Source organism: Citrus clementina, unplaced genomic scaffold (genome assembly GCF_000493195.1).
Source record: "Citrus clementina cultivar Clemenules unplaced genomic scaffold, Citrus_clementina_v1.0 scaffold_3, whole genome shotgun sequence".
NCBI classification, from domain to species: Eukaryota; Viridiplantae; Streptophyta; class Magnoliopsida; order Sapindales; family Rutaceae; genus Citrus; species Citrus x clementina.
In genome coordinates this window covers 42,141,312-42,163,529 of record NW_006262339.1, presented here as the reverse complement: position 1 = coordinate 42,163,529, position 22,218 = coordinate 42,141,312, and the positions used below count along the sequence as shown (strand labels likewise).

Sequence of the window (22,218 nt, the reverse complement as noted above, 5' to 3'; positions counted from 1 at the left end):
TCACGTGACGTTTGTTTTTTAATTTAATGACTTAAAGTGACTTAACTTAATCAATTAAGTTAATTAGATGTGTTTGTTTTTATAACTTAATGAGACTTTTTAGATAATTTTGAGTTAATAAAATAAGTTAATTTTTTTGACTTTTTACTTAATGGAGAAATCTGAATTAAGTCAATTACTTGCTAATGTCAAAAATGTCTCTATTTTATAATTTATTTTTCATGTCTATCCCAAAACTTACCCATAGATATTTATCCCACATAAAAATATTCATGTTTTTTTTCTTATATTATATACGATAAAATTTGAAATTTATGGTATTTTATATATTAAAATTTTAAAATAATTATGTATTCACTTGAATATAGTTTTATTTATAAATGTTAAAATATTGTGGTATTTAATATATTATTTATTTGACATTCAAATTTAATAAGGATACAAATGTAAACGTATATATTTTTAGTTTTTTAAGTTGAAAAAAATAAATAACTTAATACTTATTTTCTGATATTCAGACGAAAAAACAAACATATTATTCAGATTTAGACATTCAAACTTATTTAGAATTCAGACTAATTCAGGTCTATTCAGATTTCAGACAAAAAAACAAACGTCACCTCAATCTTTTTTTTTTTTTTTTTTCCAGAATTTAAGTTGATTTTACTATGACTATGAGTTAAAAACATTTTTTTGTTTCAATTATTAAGCGTACAGATAGCATGTGAAAGAATGAAAATGGTGCAGAGAAAATATATAGGACGGTATTATGCTCTCAATGTTTCTCTTTTTATTATGATTGCTCGACTTCAAAATAAGTCAACATGTTATTCAACGAACACACAAATGATACGGTGAAGGTGAACCCTTTTGTTTGTAAATTTTTTTACCCCTTGAGGTGTAATATATTTATAAATTAAGTAATGTTTGTAACATAAACAAATGACTCTGTTATAAATCAATAATCATCGTGTACTTGATAATAGTTGAATTTTCTATAATCATTAATGAGATAATATGTTAAAAAATATACTATTTAAAATATAAATTTTATATCAATTTTAGAAAACTGTCATTACTCACTGGTAGCAGTTTAATAATTTTTAACTCTAATTAAATTTAGATGGCCATGAATCATGATAACGATCATGGTTTCATTATTAATCAAATTCAAACCAATGAATTGGGTAACTTGTACCCTAAAATAAACATAATACGATTATTTGAATTTTTTTATAGTACCGTCAAATTGTACCTGATTTTGAAGTGAAAGCTACGCTTCAAGCCAACATGTGTAGGCCGTAGAGTAGAATATTGTCAATTTAGAGGGGCATCTTTGTAATTTAGAATTAAGATGTTCGAGTCAGAGTGAAACATTGACCCATTACTTTCTGGTTGACACTTGTCACAACCACAGTCACAGCGTTCCCTAAATGACCTTGGCCGTAGATTATCTAAAACCAATTCATCCAGACCGTTCAATCATCAAACTTTCTAGTTCCTATCAACGTTCGCACACTCGCTGCCTTGACACTAATACTATGCTCGCCCGCGTACAATATTTACTTCCGTCTCTCTCACCCGGTAAAGCAGTAGCGCCAAAACTTGGCGGCTGATCTTCAAATTTAAAAATTTGGCACAAATCTCTCCCAATTCAAAAATCAAAACAAAACAAAAGGCAAATCCGCTCCTCTCTCTCACTGAGTCAGTTGCAGATCTGATTAGCGAGCAAAGCCAAACCAGAACAGGGAAATCCTTATTCTCACTCGGATTCTCCAAATCCCAGGTACTACTTCAACTTCAATTCCTCACTCTAATTTTCCGTCAACCGAATTTGTAAAATAGATTTCGTGGGCAGCGTAGAGCTTCTTGATTTCTTTCTCGTTTAACATTTTTGGGGGATATTTCTTGAATTTTTGAGCTATTATGCAGTCCGTTTTTAGTGGGCGTATTGGATTTTGTATAGACGTTTCTATTTTGAATTGAGCAATCATGGTTAGGGAGAAAAAGCTAGATTCGTTCTACACGCGGCTCCGCGAATCGGCTACGGCTTCTTCTGACTCGCCTCTTCTGATATTCCCATCAACGTCTGATGTGGACTCACTCTGTGCCCTAAAAATAATTCTCCATGTCCTCGAGTCTGATTCGGTCCGTTATGCCTGTTATCCGGTTTCTTCTTTTCAAGAAATTCATAAATATGCGGGACCCAATTTGGGTTCTTCTTCTGAAACCCAAATTACGATTCTGTTGATTAATTGGGGTTCTCACCGTGACTTGAAAAGGGTTCTTAATTTAGGCCCCAAGGCACGTGTTTTTGTTGTTGATAGTCACAGGCCCATTCATTTACATAATTTGAGTGATGGAAATGATAACGTGGTAGTGTTGTATACGCCGGATGATGAGCAGCAGGCTGATTTGGCTTATGATTTTAATGTTTCGGCTTTGGCTCATGCGATTGATTTGGGGATAGATGATGAGGATTTGGATAGTGATGAGGAAGATGACAGTGAAAGTGAGGGAGAGGAAAATGAGGGCGGGTCAAGGAAGCGAAGACGAGTTGATTTAGAAAGGGGGGAGGACCCGGAAAAGGTTTTTAAGAGAATGAAGAGAGAATATTATAGAATGGGTACCTTTCATGGTAAGCCATCTGGGTGTTTGATGTATGATTTGTCGCATTCTTTGAGGAAAAATACAAATGAGTTGCTTTGGTTGGCTTGTGTTTCGTTGACTGATCAGTTTGTGCATGAGAGGTTGACTGATGAGAGGTACCAAGCTGGAGTTATGGAGCTTGAGCAGCATATTAACAGTTCTGGTAATTTGGATGCTGTTACTTCAGTGACACTCAAAGATGGGACCAAGATTCGAGCACCTGAGTCTGCAAGAATTGCGTATGATGATGAACCAAGACTTATGCTGCTGCAGGAGTGGAATTTATTTGACTCGATGTTGTGCTCTTCGTATATTGCAACTAAGTTGAAGACATGGAGTGACAATGGGATGAAAAAGCTCAAGCTGCTTCTTGCTAGAATGGGATTTGCACTCGTGGATTGCCAGCAAAAGTTTCAATACATGAATCTTGAAGTAAAACGGAAGATGAAAGATGAATTTGAAAGGTTTCTACCTGAATATGGGCTTACTGATTTCTATTACCGGAGTTTCCTGAGGCTACATGGTTACAGCTCCAGGGTATCTGCTGCGGATGTGGTGTATGGAGTTACGGCACTGCTTGAGTCATTTGTAACTTCTGATGGCTCTTGTGCTTCAAAGCAATTTGGGGTGGCATATGATGCATTATCACTGAGCAATCTTGATCAGTTGAAAACTGGAATGCAGCAGGCAATTAAGGTACAGAGAGCAATACTTAGGCAAGGAAGTGCAGCCATTATGAAGAGCGGAGCTATTAGAAGCGGACGGAAATTCAGGTGGGTTAAGCTTGAAGATTCAGCGGATACAAAATTTTTGGGGTACCCCCAGGCTTTAACTAAATTCTGCTATTTTTTAATGGATGCATTGAAAGAGAAGGGAGCTAGAATGAAGCCTCTGGTATGTGCCTGCTTAGCACAAGAACCAAATAAAGTGTTGATTGTCGGGGTTTGTGGGAAGCCTCGACTTGGCGCCCTCCGAGGAAATGCATTTGGGGTTTCCTTCAGAAATGCAGCTACCGAGATTGGAGCTGAGTTCTTCCACGAGCTCTTTGAATCTTCATGGATCATCTTAGATAGAGGTGCAGTTAATTCTTTTATGGTCAGATTAACCGAGAAGCTTTGATGTGTAATTGTACTTTACATAATGTCAAGATCTATAGGTGTTAAACTTTGATGTGTCGTTCTGAAGACAATTTGTTTATTACTTGTAATTTTTTTTTTTTCACTCTTTCCAGGCACGTTTGGAATAATTCATAAATGTGAGAGAAATCTTGTATGATGCTATTCAACCAACGATAGCTCTTTCTTCTTTGTTTATTCCTCTGTTCTAACTTTGCATCTAAAGTCGACTGATTTGGTTTAAAATCTTGTATCGCATATAAGAATCAATTAAAACTAACAGTTCTTGGCTGATGTAGTTTGCAGTCTGTAACTAGGAAGCTGTTACCATATCGGTAGATCCTGGGGTGGTGATTGGTAAATTCAGCTTGACTTCTTTTTTTTCACATTCAGTACTCATCCTTGGTTTGGATCACGGTATGTTGTTTCCCTTGCATATTCAATTTCACTTCACTAGCATGTACTGATTTCATTTCAATAAATTGTTGAACAAATTTAAATCATGCATATTTTTCAAGAAAATGGCATGAAACTGCCACAGATAAAGCATTACCAACACCATACTTGAATAACTCCCAATGAGCGTTACAGTCGCTGTACCATTAGGGGTGGCAATATGGGTTATGATTCGTTTATTCGATTCGATTTGATGCGAATTAAATGGGTTTGAGTTTGAAAAAATTGATTCGTTTAATAAATGGGTGAATTCGATTCGATTCGCTAATTAAACGAATCGAATGCGGGTTTGAAGATTTTGATTCGTTTATTCGTTTAATAAACGGGTCATAAACGAATCGACCTCAAACGAATCGAATAGAGGTCGATTCGTTTAAAATTTATTTATTATTTGTTTAATTAAAATATTTTTTTGTCCTTAATTTTATTTAAAAACTTTTTAAAATATCAAGGTTAATATTGTAATTTTAAGCATAACACATAAAGCCAAAAAGATCAACCCTAATTTTACACTTCATTTCCATCTCCAAATCATTTTCTTTTTCTTTTTAATTTTTGCATCTAGCAAGTGCTACGTTTTGCCACTGCTCCAAATCCTTGGATTTGTGTGAGTGTGATAAGTAAAATTTTGTCTTATTTAATTATTATTTCCTTAAAAATATTACAAATTTACTATATATTTGATATTTTGAAATTTTACAATGATTATTATCAATATTACAGTATGTTAAATTGTTAATAACATTTTATTTACTTTTTGGTGTAGGATTTTTGTTTTCAAGGTGAAAAAGACAAATGAAGAGAATTAAAGAAATTACCTTACTTTATAATTTGAATTTGAATTATTGTTATTTGTATTATTAGGGGTTTGTCATTTGGTATTTAGATGACTGCATAATATTGTTTGGGTTATTTTTATTTTGTTGTGGGATGTTAAACTTGTGATTTTTTATATATTTTATTTTGCTTAATTTTATTTATTAATTATATTTTTTCTAAATGAATTGTAAACGAATCTTGATTCGGTTCGATTCGTTAAGGATAAACGAATCCAGACTCGATTCGATTCGATTCGTTTATCAATTATTTTAAACAAATTAAACGAATCGAACCAAATATTCGTTTAATAAACGAATCGAATCCGAATCCTGAAATTTCAATTCGTTTGATAAATGAAATGAATCTGAATCCGCAGAATTTTGACCCAATTAGTTTACGATTCGATTCGAATTCGATTCATTTATTCGTTTTGCCACCCCTATGTACCATAGTGCAAAAAAAGTAAAAAAAAAAATCGCCTTTTGATTATAGATGAAATGACGTGGCAGGAATATGAAAGAATAATAACCGGGCTCAATTTAGGATTCATAGGAGCGAGAATAGAATAGAGTTGCTATTATTACAAGGCTAAGCAAAAATCATAGACACACACAAAGTGATAATTAATTAAAAAAATACATTAGAATTTTAATCATTTAGTTATAAAAAAAATTACTCTACCGTAAGATGGTTCCAACAAAGCTGGACTCTTATTACAAACTCCAATCATCAAACGAAAGACTTAAAAGTAAAGCACAGACAGGATCAGGGATGGCAAAAAAGCCTAGGCTAACCCGGCCCATTCTCATGAGTTTTGGTCCGTACTTCGCACATGAGGACCTGTACAAAAGCTTAGGACAAAAAGTTCGGGCCAAACCCAACTCCTATATTTTTTTAAAAAATAAATTTATAAATTAAAATTTAAAAAATAATGAAAAAAAGTAAGCTTAAATTCCTTATGCATATATTAATAATGAATCAAAATTTAAAATTATAATATTAAACTCTTTTTTAAGTGTTAATTAGTTAAGAGAGTGGTTGAATTAGAGAATTTAGTACTAAAAAATTAAATTTTTAAATTTTTAAACTTTTATTTACTTTATTTTCATTATTTATTATTTTATTTTGAAATATTTTTTTAATTCATTGTTAATTATAACGATTGGATTATTATTACTCATTTTATGTTTACAACAATTTTTTAAAAAAAATTAAAAAAATAAAGTAAAAGCCCAAGTTCAATTCAAGCGCAGCTCAGGCCCGCAAAAAGCCCGATCTGGGCCCAACCCTTATACTTCTAATCTAATGGGCTTGGACCTGAACAAAAAAATGCCTGCCCAATCCCCTAATTTGCTAACCTTGCCGCGGGACTGTGCAAATATCAAACGACACGTTTGCATTTCTAACTGACAAGGCCACGTGGACAATTTTGAAACCTTACGATCCGCGTCTCATTGACGGCCCGAAGCTCAAAGCCCGTCCCACTCCTCTCCCTCACCGAAATGAGAAACCTGTCAGAGTTCAAAATCAAAACAAACATCGTCTCTCTCAGTGTCTTCCCCTAATCGTTCGCCTCTAACGAAACCCTAGACAGCAAAATATCACTCTCTTTTCCTCTCTAGTTTCGATTTCTTAACAATAATTTCTACGAATTGATTCGATTCGCTTCTTGAAATTAAGGTTGGAGGCTTCAATTTGACATATTTTTCATTTCTGTTAATTTTTTTTTTTGTTTTTATTTGATGATCGGTTTGGTTTTATCTAGATTGATCGTTTCCGAGTATCGATTTTCATGTGCATTTCATTTATCGATTCGTTTGCTGCTCGATTGTGCTTAATATTTGATTTTTAATACGTTCTTGGTCGCTGATTGTTGTGTCTTCACGTCATTGTTCATTTTAAGGGCTTGGGACTTGGATTTTTTTTAAAAGATGTCATGTTTTTTTATGATCAGGTGTGCGGATTCTTGATTTCACTGTGAAATTCGAATAAGAAGTGAACAGTATGAGTATTCTGATGCATATTTTACTGTTGGGATTTCGAACTGCAAATCTGTGTTGAAGTTGGCACTTTTTAGGTTTGAATTTGATGATATTGCTCAATGATTTATGCTTCTATGCCGGGTCTGTGGTTTGGAAACTGAAACTGTTGCAATCACACACTAGTCATGATTCTTATTAAATATTGAAGTAAAATGTCTTCAGTGTTTTCTTTTATAATAATCTTTCATAAAATTCTTAACCATGTTTTGTGTATAGAACAGTGTGACAACCAATTTTTGCACTAAAATTGTAAAACATTAGAATTTTATAAGATTTTTTTTCCTGTGTTAGTGGTTGTGTTTGGCTCAGTTGATAATAGTTTGACCAGCTGGTGATGTATGGAACATATTGTCAAGTATTACTGACTTTTTCTTCCCTGATATCCCTTTAGGTGATTTTTCAAAAAGGGGATTTTTGGAGCATGAGCACTCAGGCGGCAAGGGCCCCTGTAAGAGGGTATCGACGGAGGAAGGCTGTGTTGGATCTTAATGCACCACCATGTGAAAGCAGAGATCGTGAGGGTACTTCAATTGAGATCAGGTCCGAGGAAGTGCAAGCTAGCCAACAACATCAGTCCATACTACCTGCCCCAATTGATGTTGAGGCTATTGATGATGATGTTATTGAATCATCTCCAAGGGCTTTTGCTGAAGTAACCTTTCTGTCATTTGAATTTTGCCTATTCTGTTTTTGTGACTCGAATTCTCTTGTGGGTTAAATTATTGACTGTTCATTTTCGTTTTAGGCTAAAAATAATTCTAGAAGGAATCGTGGAAGGGCTATTGTAGTTGATGTAGATTCAGGTAATGTTGCCAAGCTTCTGTATTTTTTGTTTCTATTATTGCATTTTTATGTTCTTTCGTGTACATCTCTATTTATGCTATTATCATCTAATCATTTTTATTGTACTTATCACGCATGACTTAACGACCCTGCTGTCTCCTACATGGACCCGGTGAAATTGAATTCTCCACTGAGTCTGTGATTTTATTGTGGGAAAAACACGGAAGGGCCATTGCCTTTCCTTTGCACCACTTCTCTCAGTAATGGACTTCCTCGAAATCTTCCTTAGTCTCGTAAGATTGGGAGATGGGGAAGGAGTTATCCTTAGATTAGTCAATAGCCCTCTTAGAGAGATTCTCAATTGAATCGCATTCTCCTTTCATCTTTATTATTTTACTAATTAAGAATATGATTTAATGAGCAGAGTTAAAAAGTGTGTGAGGCAATGATTAGTTGAAGGGGAAAGAAAATGACTTTTTTTTTCACAAAATTATGCAAAATGTGTTTCAAGATTGAGTCTACTGACAATTTACCGGAGGTAGTGTGCTACTTTCTATTGACTGCTATGGAAGCCTATTAATCAAACTCTTTTGTAAGCACATTGAAGGAATTAGGTTACTTATATATCTTTGTTGGATCTCATAGAATTTTTCTGTTGTACCTTAGCAGAACCGTGAATCCATAGAAAATGTGTAACCAATGACAGTGAGAAGGGTAGCATGAAATTAACCTTATTTTGTGTGTTCTTGGTTGGTGGATATCTATTTTGGATTTAATATCCAAGTCAAACATTGGAACCTGTTAAAAAGCTTTTTTTGTTGGCAAAATTTCTTTAACTTTCTTATGATCAATTTCTGTATAGTCACATTTATCCTGTGGACATGATGTATGCCTCACTTTCTAGGGGCAAGATAAATCTTGATTGATTAAAGTTGATGCAACTTCAAGAGTTCCATCAGTATCTAATGCCCCATTTTTTTGTTTATGTTAGATGCTAATTCTGTTAAATTAGATATTGATAGTATCTATTTGGTTAATTCGTTTTATTCCTTTTATTGTCATATTACAATATGTTGTGATTGTAGCTCAAATCTGTCTTTTTCTATCCCACTCAGTGGGTACTTGCGGTTGCACAATTTTTTTTTTCTTTTTCCATCTCTCTCATCAGTATGCATGATTATTGCAGGGCGAACAACTGGCTTGACTCATAGCAATCGCAACAAGCGCAGAAGGGTTCCAACTAACCCACCAATTATCAATTACATAAATTTGGAAAGCACCAGCAACTTGATGGTAATAGCTGAATTTCTCTAATGTTCTATTATTATGGTAATCCCTGCGGGGTAAAATTTTATCCAGAGACAACAAGAAAATCTTATGTCTTTCATTCAATTTAGAGTAGTGTTATTGGTCTCTCGCTGTCACTCTGCATTTGTAGTCTTGGTGCGTGTTCAATGAATATATTGTCTAGGTTGACTTAATCAATGTTCTATTGCCAGAGAGAGAATGCTGGAAAGCCCCCACCGCCTCCACCTCCTCCAAAGGAGCCTACTTTCACTTGCCCAATTTGTATGGGACCATTAGTTGAGGAGATGTCAACGAAATGTGGTCACATCTTCTGCAAAGCATGTATTAAGTCTGCGATAGCAACTCAGAACAAATGCCCAACATGTAGGAAAAAAGTTACAGTGAGAGAACTCATCAGAGTCTTCCTTCCAGCAACCAGTTGAATGTGAATCTCATGCCACCAAAATTAATGGTGTAGGTTTGTTCAACAGCTCTTTTATTTTTAATTTCCATCAGCATAGAAATTGAAGCAACAGTTCCTGACAGTTGTTTCAAAGATAAATATGTGGAAATGCTTGTATCTTTCATATGCACCATGCATTTGGAAAAATACATTAATTCATAGTTTTTGAAACTATTATTAAGATTATTTAGTCCACTAAAAGTATACCAAAATGATGAAAAATTACATTTGAACTTTGCTAGAATGGTTCATCACCTGGGAATATGTTGCACTCGGTAGTCGTGTCAAGCCTTGAGGCTTAGTTGTGTGGTAAAATGGAAAACGACATAGTTTACCTATGCAGTAGCACGTTTTGATTCTCATATCATGGAAAACAAGGTTGTAGTTGTCACAACCTATTCAGAACCTTCAATGGACCAACTCGTTTATACTATAGTCACTCACTGTCTTAATGTGATGAAACTTTATCCTGTTATAATCATGTTGCTGGTGTTAGGTATTACTCGATTCCTTGTCTTTTGTTCTTATGCTGATAACAGCTTTTACGCCAACAGGGTCAATGCAAACATTTTGGGAAGGGAAGAGAAAATGTTTTGGGATGTCAATATAGTTGATGGCTATCAGAATTGGTCGTCAAAGCCCCTTTAAACTTGTCATTTTTTGTTGAGCTAGATTTGGATGCACACACACAACTGATGAAATTAGGCTTATGGCTTTTTTAATGGAAGGAATCAAGTGGGGGCCTTTAATATATGGGCATAAAATGTAGTACAAGTGGTCAGTGAATGCATTAGGTGATGGTAAATTTGAAGTTTCAGCATCTGTATTAAAGAATGTAATTTAAGTGGTTTCTCAAATTTCAAATAGGTGATATTTTTCGATGTATCTATCTACTGATTGAAGCATCTGTTGGTTCCTATTCTCCTCTCCTTCTACCCCTTATTTCTTTCGCGACATGGTCAAAAAATAACTACAGCCAGGAATGAAATCCTCAATTTCTCGAGTAATGTCATACAGTAATTACAAATATGGTAAGAAAAGGTGGTTCTACCCGTATGTTTAGTGTACAATTGTTTCTTTCTTATGGTCTGGAACAGCCTTTACCGTACCCATAACCTTGCTTTTAATGCTTTGTAAGATTTTACAAATGTCACCTGATTTTCAATGTTAAAGATGAAATAAAATATCTGAACAACTAAAACAAAATATCTTCGATTTAGTTGCGCGTCTCTTGATTTGATGTTTCAAATGATTTTATGTCGAAAAAGAAAAAGGAAAATTAATGGTCTTGTTAATTAATCTCAGAGAACACTTAATTTCAATAACTCACAATACAATAAAAACTACGAATTTGATGATTTTATCATGACTCGGGTGAGCTTTCTTGCTAGTAAATTTGAGCAAGTGCCTTACTATAATAGTATTGACATTTGACAACTAGACAGACAGAAAATTTAGAAGAATCATTCAAGGTTATGATAAGCGGGCCTGGTTTAAAGTTGAAATTTTTTTATTTTCTTTCAAATTAATATTTTGACTAAAATTTGTCACCTTTTTTAGATAATACGGATAAAAAGAAAAATGAATTCAGGCAAATATGCATTAAGAAAAAAAAAAAAGCAATTTTATTAAGGCCCGAACGTTTTATTCATTCACAGACAGAGGTACAGTACAGCCTTGAACCTCAAACTGATGACGGGCACCATGCACGTGATGATAACGATCAGGATCATGGAGATTGGAAGCTGGCAGCCTGCATATGCCCAGCTCTACCTTTTGGGACGGCAGTGAGCCAAGGAAAGTGAAGCCACGGAAACAGAAAAGGTCCCACACCAAATGGCCAACCCAAGAAAAGCTGATGATTGTACACGTCATCTCTCATTGGCCCATCTCTTGCTGCTTCAGTTTCAACAAGCAGTGCCACCACAACACAGACAGACAAAAAGATCATTGCCGTTGAAGTTTTCTTCATCTTCATCATGCTGACTTCTTGATTTCTGCATGGAGATGGTTGTTTCAATGCCACTTTGTTTTATAGTACATATTCGAGAAGAGGGTATCATTTGTTTACTCGTTTTGGGACTGATATTTATTGGTTTATGCAGAGTGGGTTTGGTTCTTTTGGAATCAATACAAATGATCGCAGGGGTTAGATACTGGTTTCTTTTATTGTTTACTAATTTGGTTGTTCTGATGCTCATACTTGAGAAGGTTTAGTAACTTCATTATTGGCCTCATTGCCATTTAAGTGGAATCCGCTGATGCCTCGAATTTGAAATATTTTGACAATTAGGAGAGAATAGAAAATAATTTGGCGATTAGGTAACGTTTGGTATGTGATTAGAAACAGTAACTGTATCATTCAATTTATGGTTGAAGCATGTGGTTTCTATAACCTAACCTTTCTCCATGGATAGGGAACATCATACCATTTTTTTTTTTTTTTATTTCAGATGAAACAACCGGAACAAATCTGCTTCATTACATGGAGACAAAGTAAAGTTGCTGAATTACTGCTTTTCTGATTCTGAATCCAAACTGTGTTTTCAAATACCAGTGAGACATATCTCAAAGCTCTAAGATCATGATAATCATGATAAAAAAGCAAACAACAAAGATACAACAACTGATTCTGGGAGTTTGAAGTGACCTACGTATGACCAGAATCAATTACATTCCCTCTTGCTCAATCTATCAATCATCAATCAATAGCTCTTAAGTTACTTGTCAACACAAACTCTATCCTCACAGCACATAAATTTGGAGCAAAGTCTATAGAGGAAAAGGAAACTAGAGAGAAGAAAACATTTCTGGAACCCAGTGAAATAAGAGAGCAAAACTTAATTATTTCCTTATCTGGCAGGTTTCTTTCTCCACACTGAACGGCCCCGATTTATCTCCGAGCCATCACCTGATAGTCTCAGCAAGTGTAAAAATTGATGATTGTCCTCTTTGTCTCCAGTTATGGCAGGTGAGCCGTTTGTTCCCTGAAGTTTTGAAACTGGTTCTGCATCCTCGAATGGTTCTGCACTTGTTAGGGAATCAACTACATCGTCCTGTTGGCATTCTCGTCTGTAATCTAAGGTGATAGTCTGGAGTTCGTGGGTGTCGATGACATCTTGAGGCATGCTCTGTCATGCATAAACAGGAGTTACTCAAGAAAAATTTAAGTGTGGTAGAGATATAACAATTCCGGTTTGGCAAAAATAAGAAAGCCAAGAAGAGCTTCGTTGCCATCCTCATTGTACTAACCTCAAGTAACCAACCAATGTAGGTGACATTATTAACATGCTGGTTCATGTCCAGATCAGCTCTCCTGGGCTGCAAATTCCAAAGCACACTCAGAAGTGAGAATGTGACAGATATCGAAAGCATTTACATTTAGATGAATTGAATTGTTCTCACAATAAGCCCTAGCCGGGAATACTGAGCAGGATCTTCAAGTTTTGAAATTTTCCTTGAGCTGCTACTATTCTCCTCTGGAAAAGCTAACCTACATATGCCGCAAAAAATATTACAGGAACAAAATGTCACTTAAAACTGATACTGTGCGAAAGAAGAGAAAGGAGAATACGGGACTTTGGAATTTGGACATTAACAATCTAATTCTATTTGTAAAGCTGAGGATTGTTACTATTTAGCTAATTTCAAATCCAGTAAGGTTGGATGTTTACCATCTTCAGAACTTCCATCGCCGCACATACAAGGAAAAGGATAAAAAGGAATACAGAAATCTTCATAATGCAGCAAATTCCATACTCTAGACAATCCAAGAAACATTACTACATCAAGACATGAAGTCTAATAAGCAGCAAAAAATTAGCAATGGCCACCAGCAAAGAGTGTTTGCCAAACCCCTGCATCCACTCATATATGCGCGTGTGCGCACAGATGTAGAGGGTGTAGATCATACATTTTAACACACAAAAAGGAAAAATACATGAATAGTAATTCATTTTAAAAAATTGTCAATAGCATTTGCACTTAAGTCCTAACAGTGTTTTAGGTCACTTCAACGGGAATCTTCTGTGTTTCAATTAACAAAGAATTAGCCTAAAATTGGCAAATTATCACTGTCTCAATCATTCACTTTCTACTTTGAAACAGTTCTCAAATATTCATCTCAATGGTTGGCACTTCAAACCCAAAGTTTCATTTCAATCTTGTCCAAAACTCCAACATTTAGAAAACTTGCATAGCCTCCCATTTGGACAAATCAAAATATCTGGTATTCAAAATATTCTAATGCGGTCAAGAGTGTATCACTTTATGCATTAGGACTTCAACACTCCATCCAACAATATAGCAGAGTAATTTTCCAAATATGTATCAAATGCAGTCTCCATAAAGATTTAAAAGGTAGCAGTTCAAGCCTGGATAAAGGAAAAGGCACACTACCTGAGTTCTCGAGGACAAAAGACTAAATACTCTTCTCGGACATCATCACTAACTTTCTGAAGCCGCCTAGTGTCTTGGTTCATCATCACCCACTTGCTGAAATCATATGATGTAGCAGTGTCAACTTCTAAAATATCATGTCACTTCAGGAAATTAAAACATGCATAAAACTTAAATCTGTGAAGTAAAGGGGAGCATATGAAGCAAAACTACAATGAATAAAACTACAATGAATATTTTTTCTCATTCAGACGTTAAAACTACCATAGCCATGTTATCACATATATCTGACTACAGATTGATGACCGCCAAAAGTGACAGTTTTAGCATCCAAGACTATGCTACCCAGAAGAATATGACCCATTTACTGTAACCTTATTTGACTGTTTAAATTGCTAAAAGACTGACTGAAAAGGGTTTAGACCATAAAAGAAAATGCAACGAAAATGTAGTAATCTTAGAGGCCTCTTTATTCACAAATATGTAGATGACTGATGGCACTTAAACTAGTTCCATTACCTGCAGTTGTATAATCCCCCAAAGATATTTTTTGGATACATCGGTATTACTTTGTAAATATTTTCAAATAACAAAGAATATGCACTGTCCCTTCGTTGAAAATGTAGCAGCATTTAAACATAAAATTGTGGAAACAAGTTAAAATTATGTATGTGATTTCCCTTTCTGTTAATTATAGGAAGTAACAGAAATCTTAACAAGCATTCAAACATATTAATAATTAGTGAAACATCGAGAAGTAATATAACAATAATTATATTAAAAGAAATATAATTGAAAAGAGAGACTTATTATGGCATATAAATCCTCTGCTAGTATAAGGCGTCAGAAGGGTAAAAGGGGGTTCTCAAAGCCCCTAGCAATGAATTATAGATATCACATTAAAAGGAAAGTCACCAAGAAACTACATATCCTGCAAGATTAGATACTCTTGAAAGTTAATCGAGAAGATGCATACTGCTAATCTGGATGAGGCCAGATTGAATGGGTACATGCATGCACTCAAAGGATAGCTCAGCTAATGAGAAAACAAATGCTCACTCTTTCTATATCTTCTTTTATTTTATTTGGATGAGCAAAGAAAAGAAGAATCAAAGAAAGTTAAAAGTGCACCTCGTTGCTCTTCCAATAACTTCACCAGTGGCATAGTCCTTCAGAATCCAATCACGTCTAGTTCCAATTCTTCCTTCACTTTGGCACCATGTCTCAATTTCAACCACATCACTCCTGTACCAAATGCCCGCAGTTTTCATTGTCTAAAGAAAATATAAAAAATCGAAAATCGAAAATCGAAAATCTCAAAGTTAGCAATGTCAAGTAAAAGAAAAGCAGACTCACCAAGCAGGGTATTTATATATTTCAATGTGCATACGGGCCGTCACCCATATAAGATGCAGCTTTCTCATAGTGGTGGTTGTTGCAAATCCATCTGTTGAGAATCCAACACTTTGCGCATGGTTACATCCAACCTCCTACAATACAATTATTCTCCCCATGATGAATCATCAAAACAAATGGAGAGAGAAACTGATATGATTTATTTCATTCCATGCACTAAAATTTTTGTCCAACAAAGACATGGAAACCAAACCAATATGGTGAATTTTTATCATCACAACTGCTTATGCTCAATTTATCACTTTCTTTTTGATAAATATCACAAACCCCTTTACGCAGAAATTTTGCATAAGGTGTGCAATCAGTGAGATAGCCAATAACCAATTGCTAAAACTTCAGGGAGTTTGCCAAATTAGCAGGAACCCTCGTTTACCACAAATCCCAAATAAACCAAATGAAAAATACATGCAAAGACATACTAACACGCAACTCACACCAAACAAATGCGCTGCCACAGTTGGAATACAAATTAATTATTTCTTGAAAGAAAAAAGTACAAAACAAAAATCAAATCAAATAATAATACAAAGTAATGCAGCACGTGCAAATCACGAAAAAAATTGACTTGAAAATTATTAGTACCTGCAAGAGATTAGCAATGGTCTCAACAGTGGCAGTTTTGTTAATTCCAACTTCATAACACCTCACTATAAACTTCTCCTTATACGACAACCCGTCTTCCGTCAAGGTCCCCAGCCGGAGCCGATCCGCCAAGCTGCAAGGCCCGGATTCGAGCCGAGCCGGGCTTCCCTGGTCCGACACAACCGCCTGTACCTGAACGGGAGCTGTGGGTTTGTTCATCGGGCGAGAGCATGGAACGACGGCGTAACGTCGGCGGAAGCGAGGAACGGGGCTGGGTAGGCCCAGGAATCTGCATTGGGCTTGGTCCGTCACATTGCAAAATGGCTTCAGCATTTTCTCTCTCTAAAACCAGATTGTGTTGAGAGAGAAAGCTTTCTTTCTTTCTCTCTGTCTCCGTTTAAAGATGTAAGAGCCTTGTGGTGTGCTCTATTGTGGCTTTTCGGGCGATGGGACCGAGGATGCGATGCGGCAAGGGAATTGACACTGGGTTTCAACTCAAATTACGAGGCTGCCATTTACTTGTTGACGAGTGGTTAAGGTAGAGACTTCAGAATTGAGACTGGCATCGGGATCGGGGATCGGCAGAGCCAGACAAAAGTAAGCCACCTGGAAGTGAACGTGTTTTTGTATAGATGCACGTGTTCTTTTGACTTCAGTTCAGTTCCGTGCGTTTCAATAATACCAATGAATATATACGTATTCAGATTTATTTTGCCAATGAATACGGAAATTGGGTTTTGAAGTAGACCGCCGCCCCCCCTCCCCCCCAAAACAAAACAAAACAAAAAAGAAAAGGTTTTTTTTTTTTTTTTTTTTTATTACATGAGACTATTGCTCAGATTATAACTCATATACATGATATTATTATTGATATTTATAAATCAGACTATTACTGGGACCAACTGACATCAATGCTAATAGAGCTCTGCCCAAATTTTAACCCTCACAAATATTCGAGGGATGTCTATTCCTCACTCATGGATAAGAAAGAAGACTACATTCACTCAAATTAATTGAAGAATGAAATACCCCCACAATACTTTTGTGGGGATTCGAACTGCTGCCCTCCAAGTTGGAGGGCAGCAGCCCTGGCCACTCGGGCTACTGCCCGAGTGGTTAAAAAGAAAAGGTTTTAGTTACCCTGAAACACTTGAAACACCAATCCTCCATTTTGTTATTGCTTCACTACAAACTGAAATACATCCTGAGCTGAGCTGCTTTTAAGCAATCCTAAAGATTACAACAAATTTAAGAAATTCATAAGAATTTACCAGTGGAAGGGGGATCGAAATGAGCAATGCCTTCTGCAGTTATATTAGTTTTCCTAAAGTATGGTTGATACTGTTATGCTTAAAATGTTTCTCAAGTTAGATAACACAACCTGTAAGTGTTTTCTTCTCATATCATTTGATGTTTAACCTTTAAAATTGACCACCGGTGATTCCAAACGGACTCTAAGAGCTATGATGCACCCTAATTCCAACATTATGTGATGCCAAAGTCCAACAATGGCGAACCTATTATACCCACCAAAATTACATGACAATATGGAACTACAATCTCCCGGGCGAATTTTCTTATTCATCTTGAATCGGTCTACACAAAATTACAACAAATTAATTACACTATGTATGAATTCAGGCATAAACTACGCATGCGACTGTAAGTGGGAGAGAAAAAAAAAAACTATTTAGATCTTGTTGGGATTACGCTCTTCAATCAAAACATCCATCTCGGAGATGAATGAACAGCACTTGGTCGTGGTTTACTAGGTCTTGGCTGCTCTGAGTTGTTCCGCTTCTTCATGATTGAGGAAACTGTGGGGCTGAAGTAGTGATCATTACTCCTTTGAGAAGTTGCCCCTTGTGAGTACATCTTCTTCCCATGGATTAAGCTGCTCTGCTTTTCTGTCAATGTCTGGCGAGGCATACTGTTCCTTTGAACATCACCCCATCTATTGTAACCCACGCAACTTTGGCTTCTTCCCACTTGCTGAAACTTTCCTTCTCTAGGAATTGTATAGTTTCGGCTCTCAGCAGTTTCTGCTGAGTACATTGTTGTCTCCCCTTCACTGCTATAGCCATTGTACATTCCCAAAACTTCTACTGGAGATGAACTTGACTGGACCTCGCTTTGGACACCATTCACAGAACCTGTTGAGGCAATATCAGCATTTTCAGCTTCTGCATTGGGACTGATCAGTCCCCTATCTTTGATTGTGTCCTCTTCTCTTGGTGGACTATCTGGATGAGGTTCATTGTCACAATTATCATCCGAGTTAAGCGACAATCGTTTGAGTGGCTTTAATGAAACCATAGGTTTGGCAACCCTCGGAGGGAAGTTAATATCTAAAAGCTGGATTTGGCTGCTCGCTTTCTTCTGAATCGGTACTGAAGTCAGCTTTGGTGATTCATATATTTCTGGAGTTGGGATTCCCTGCACATGGGTAGCATGTGGATCCATGCTTAGGGTTTCTTCTTCACGAATACTTACCCCAGCAGAACAGCCTGGTCCAGTTTGATCCCTGGCTTTTGAGAATATATTTGATGAAGACGGTGTTCTTTCATTACCGTCATCTGTTGACTTAAATACCTGTCTCATTGTGAATGAAGCACAAGAATGTTCACTCTTCTGGCCTGTGGACATCAATCTAATAATTGGTAGCTTGGGTTTTGTTAGTTCATCAAGGTTGCCTTCCCAGTGCTGATTCAACCAATCACAGATTATGGGTATCGGAATACCAAACTGCATAGAAGAGTCCTTCTTCCATGATGATGAGGAAGACGATGAAGTTGAAGAGGACTTTGTATTAGGCGATGTTGCCAGTTTCATAGGATCACAAATCATGAATGCCAGATTTCCTTGAACATCAAATCCAGCAGATCCAGGACTCCATATTATTCCATCAGTAGATAGTTTTATGAGATTGTCTGTAGCTATTGCCACCTTTCCTTCACCAACCATTAATTCTTTTTCCTCCATGTAGCCTAGCAGGTAAACAATGCTTCCCAGATCCAGGTTTGGTTTAGAACATGTCTTCAAGTGATGAGGCTGCTGACCAGGGGCATTTGAGTCGCCATCAGCAGAATCCAAACCAACTATTGTAAGATCTAGGACAGAGCTGGTGATAAAGAACCTGAAACCAGATGAAAGACAAACTAATTCCATTCAGTGGTACACAATATCGGAGAAACAATAAAACATATGAAGCATTGCACTTATCACTATCTCATTCCCTTTAATTTATCCAGCATACCACTGTGAATAAATAATTAAATTCAATGAAGCCAAAGACATCATTCTAGTCAGGGGTTGTGCAGCAAGCGGCTATAAGATGGGAATTTAATACAATTTAGAACAATGATATAAAAACAAGAAGTAAACCCAATGGAGAGGCAGAATAAATTGGCCATAGAGGCAAAAACCTTGGAACATCAACCCTGCAAACTGATCAAGAAAATAAATTGAACTCAAAAGCATCTGAATTCTCTTGTCAACTTAGAATATCTACTAGGACTCACCATCGAATATTTAAGAGTTGTTTCCATTTTCAAGTACAAGCAAATGTAATAATAGCAACTAAGAGGACAATTTTCTTTTATGAGAGCTATATTCTTCTTAGCAGAACTGCAGCAGAGGCATAACTTCATAATACAGATAATTGAGACCTCCCAAACTTCTATTAGATTTAAAGTGACTATATTAAACTTACAAGACTAAGGCTCTGTTTGATATAGCTTTACAAATAGAGCTTATTTAAGTAGAGCGTTTGTGATAGAATCTTTTACAAATAGAGCTTTTATCTGAACAATTTAGTTATTTGGTTGTCAATGACAACTTTGATTAAAAAGTGTAAAATTATTTTAAGAGGTAAGTTTTTCAAAGTTGTGTTATAAAAGAATAAAATAAAATTTTCAGATAAGTAAATGATATTTTAAATATTTTTAACATTTAGAAAGGTGCTTTCCAACCTCTACTCCCAAAAATCCAAAATTTGGGCTTTAAATAGTAGCAAAATAACTTATTTAATCTTCAAAAGCTCTACCAAAAACACAACCAAACAATTACAAAATATTTTGATTAGAGCTTATGGGATTAAATAAGTACTTATGACTATTAAATAAACCCTACTAAACAGGCACTAATTACCAGTGTTCTACAAGTATAACATAGCAGTTAAATGACAGCTGCAACTCCGATAAAGTGAAACATTGTGACAGATAACGCACACATATTGACTCTCTAGGATGCAGCTCTGGGTCATTTATGTTAAACTTTCCATCAAGGGGGCAGCAGATCATCTAAATTTGACTTGTCCCTTGTCCATACCTTAGCAATCAAGTCCGTCGGCAATTTCTACACCATACTTTGCACCACTTAACATCAATTCAACTGAGAAAGCAAATTCATACAAAAATATCATGAACTATTGATTCTTTCATGCAATAATTACCCATCCACAAATGGTTGAATTTATCCTCTTGGATCACAAACTTCTCAGTAAGTGTGGTATCTGTATGTATTCACATTCATATTTATCATGCGTATCACTGATACTCTAGTGCCAAAAAACCACAAAATGCCACAAAGTATCAAGATTATGTTTATAAGCATGGTAAATCAGAACCAAGATTGCCTTAAAAAAGAAAGACCTGAGAAATTGAAAAGGGTGCTTTAAATTTTATACATATTGGCAAATAATAAATTTATTAAGGCAGCACAATTTCAACTAAAAACAACTCTCACCTAATTTTCATTCACTACGGCCCCACAAGTTTTTTCATTTTTCCACTAAAACCGAAAAAGATAAATTATTCCAACAAACATACAAAAATAAACACATCTTAAAAGAAAAATAAAAATAAATAAAAAAGGAAAGAATTGAAAACCTGTGAGGAACGAGAGCTGCAGCGACGCCGTTTTGGAGGCGGATCTCGGCAGTCTCCGCAGCAGCAACAGACGGAAGATTCACATGAGTGGTCAAAAGAAGATTCCGGTGGATCAAGAAACCGGTACCGGAAACCGCACTTACGGCAACGGAGATTCTGGCCATCGCCAGACCCTTGCCGGAGAAAATGGCGGCTTTCATTCTCTCAGTTTTGGAGACCCCCTTGCAGAAACACCACGACTCTCTCAACACTCCCATTTTTTAAAAAAAAACAAAGCTTTTTGCGTGTTCTTCTTCTTGTCGAGTGTTGAAAAGAATTCCTGTTAAGTTTTGTTTTTATGGTTATAGAGATGGATCTGAGCGCGGCATTTCAGTTTGTGTGTGTGTGTGTGTGTGTGAGAAAGAGAGAAGAGAGAGACAGAGACTGTGAGTTCAGACTTCGGACAAGAGCGACGAGATGGTCGTGAAATGAGTAAAGGGGTGTGCGTTTTTGAGCTGGAAATATTATTAATGGCAATGGGCTTCAATTAATATTTAAAAATAAGAATTTCTTTTTCGAAAAAGAAAAAGAAATGTTCTCTCTCTCTCTCTTTTTCCTTTTTATTTTTATTTTTATTTTTAATTTACTTGTCTGTGTCTTCTTCTTCGCATTACTATTGTGTAAGAAAGAGATGCCTGGCGTGTTACCCTATCCAAAAATAGAAAAATGCAACGCCAATTTTTACTGCAAATCATTCATAACAATATTATATTGTTACCTTCTTTGACATACTTTTTCAATGAATCATTTTTCTTATTAAAAATTAAATTTTTGGTAAAACAAAAAAAATTATTTAGAAATTTATAAGCTAATATCAAACAATTCTTAAAATATTATGAAGATGGTAATTATTTTTGGGGTCCATCTATGGTGCCACAGTTGTATGGTACCACAGCTGAATCCAACTATTGAATTTAGCTCTGGTGACAACTGTGGGCTAGATCCAATGATTGGATCCAGCTGTAGTACCATACAACTGTGGTACCATAGATTTATCCATTATTTTATCATAGGATAAAGTCTATTTGTTAATTTTTTTAATTGTTTATTGATTATAATAAACGTAAAAGTGAAATTGACATAGGAGTTTTAAAGTAAATATAAATGAAGGTGAAAACAACTTTTGAAATTCTTTTAAAAGCCATAATAGCGGAACGGGTTGAAGAACCGTGAATAGTCATATAATCATATGCAAAATTAGTTGGAATAATTGATTACCATATGATCTTCTAACTTCAAATTAAAGTGTGTGATTTATAATTGCGTGCTTTACTGGTACA

General features: G+C 35.6%; 4 protein-coding genes across 8 annotated transcripts; 2 read left to right on the top strand and 2 right to left on the bottom strand.

Moving 5' to 3' along the window:
• The first annotated feature begins 1,573 nt into the window (after positions 1–1,573).
• Positions 1,574–3,930, top strand: LOC18046393 (cell division control protein 45 homolog). The gene is made up of 2 exons (XM_006443508.2): positions 1,574–1,786; positions 1,933–3,930. The coding sequence occupies exon 2, from the start codon at positions 1,993–1,995 to the stop codon at positions 3,766–3,768; it is 1,776 nt and encodes a 591-aa protein (XP_006443571.1). The 5' UTR covers positions 1,574–1,786; positions 1,933–1,992; the 3' UTR covers positions 3,769–3,930.
• Positions 3,931–6,536: 2,606 nt separating this feature from the next.
• LOC18046392 (E3 ubiquitin-protein ligase RNF4) lies at positions 6,537–12,028 on the top strand. Of its 5 annotated transcripts, none has more exons than XM_024187677.1 (6): positions 6,537–6,719; positions 7,473–7,733; positions 7,827–7,884; positions 9,051–9,157; positions 9,364–9,629; positions 11,273–12,028. In XM_024187677.1, the coding sequence occupies exons 2-5, from the start codon at positions 7,503–7,505 to the stop codon at positions 9,592–9,594; spliced, it is 627 nt and encodes a 208-aa protein (XP_024043445.1). In that variant the 5' UTR covers positions 6,537–6,719; positions 7,473–7,502; the 3' UTR covers positions 9,595–9,629; positions 11,273–12,028. The 5 variants fall into 5 exon arrangements, with proteins under 5 accessions (XP_024043445.1, XP_006443567.1, XP_006443568.1 ...); XM_006443504.2 differs by lacking the exon at positions 11,273–12,028 and adding an exon at positions 10,169–10,465 and having other exon boundaries at positions 9,364–9,625; XM_006443505.2 differs by lacking the exon at positions 11,273–12,028 and adding an exon at positions 10,169–10,465.
• Positions 12,029–12,180: 152 nt separating this feature from the next.
• LOC18046391 (oleoyl-acyl carrier protein thioesterase 1, chloroplastic) lies at positions 12,181–16,714 on the bottom strand. The gene is made up of 7 exons (XM_006443502.2): positions 16,011–16,714; positions 15,369–15,502; positions 15,144–15,257; positions 14,013–14,108; positions 13,020–13,107; positions 12,867–12,935; positions 12,181–12,745 (listed from the first exon to the last, which is right to left on the bottom strand). Exons 1-7 carry the CDS (start codon positions 16,341–16,343, stop codon positions 12,467–12,469), a joined length of 1,113 nt encoding a protein of 370 aa, XP_006443565.1. The 5' UTR covers positions 16,344–16,714; the 3' UTR covers positions 12,181–12,466.
• Positions 16,715–17,578: 864 nt separating this feature from the next.
• On the bottom strand, positions 17,579–21,418 carry LOC18046390. The gene is made up of 2 exons (XM_006443501.2): positions 20,900–21,418; positions 17,579–19,146 (listed from the first exon to the last, which is right to left on the bottom strand). Exons 1-2 carry the CDS (start codon positions 21,154–21,156, stop codon positions 17,730–17,732), a joined length of 1,674 nt encoding a protein of 557 aa, XP_006443564.1. The 5' UTR covers positions 21,157–21,418; the 3' UTR covers positions 17,579–17,729.
• Positions 21,419–22,218: the final 800 nt, after the last annotated feature.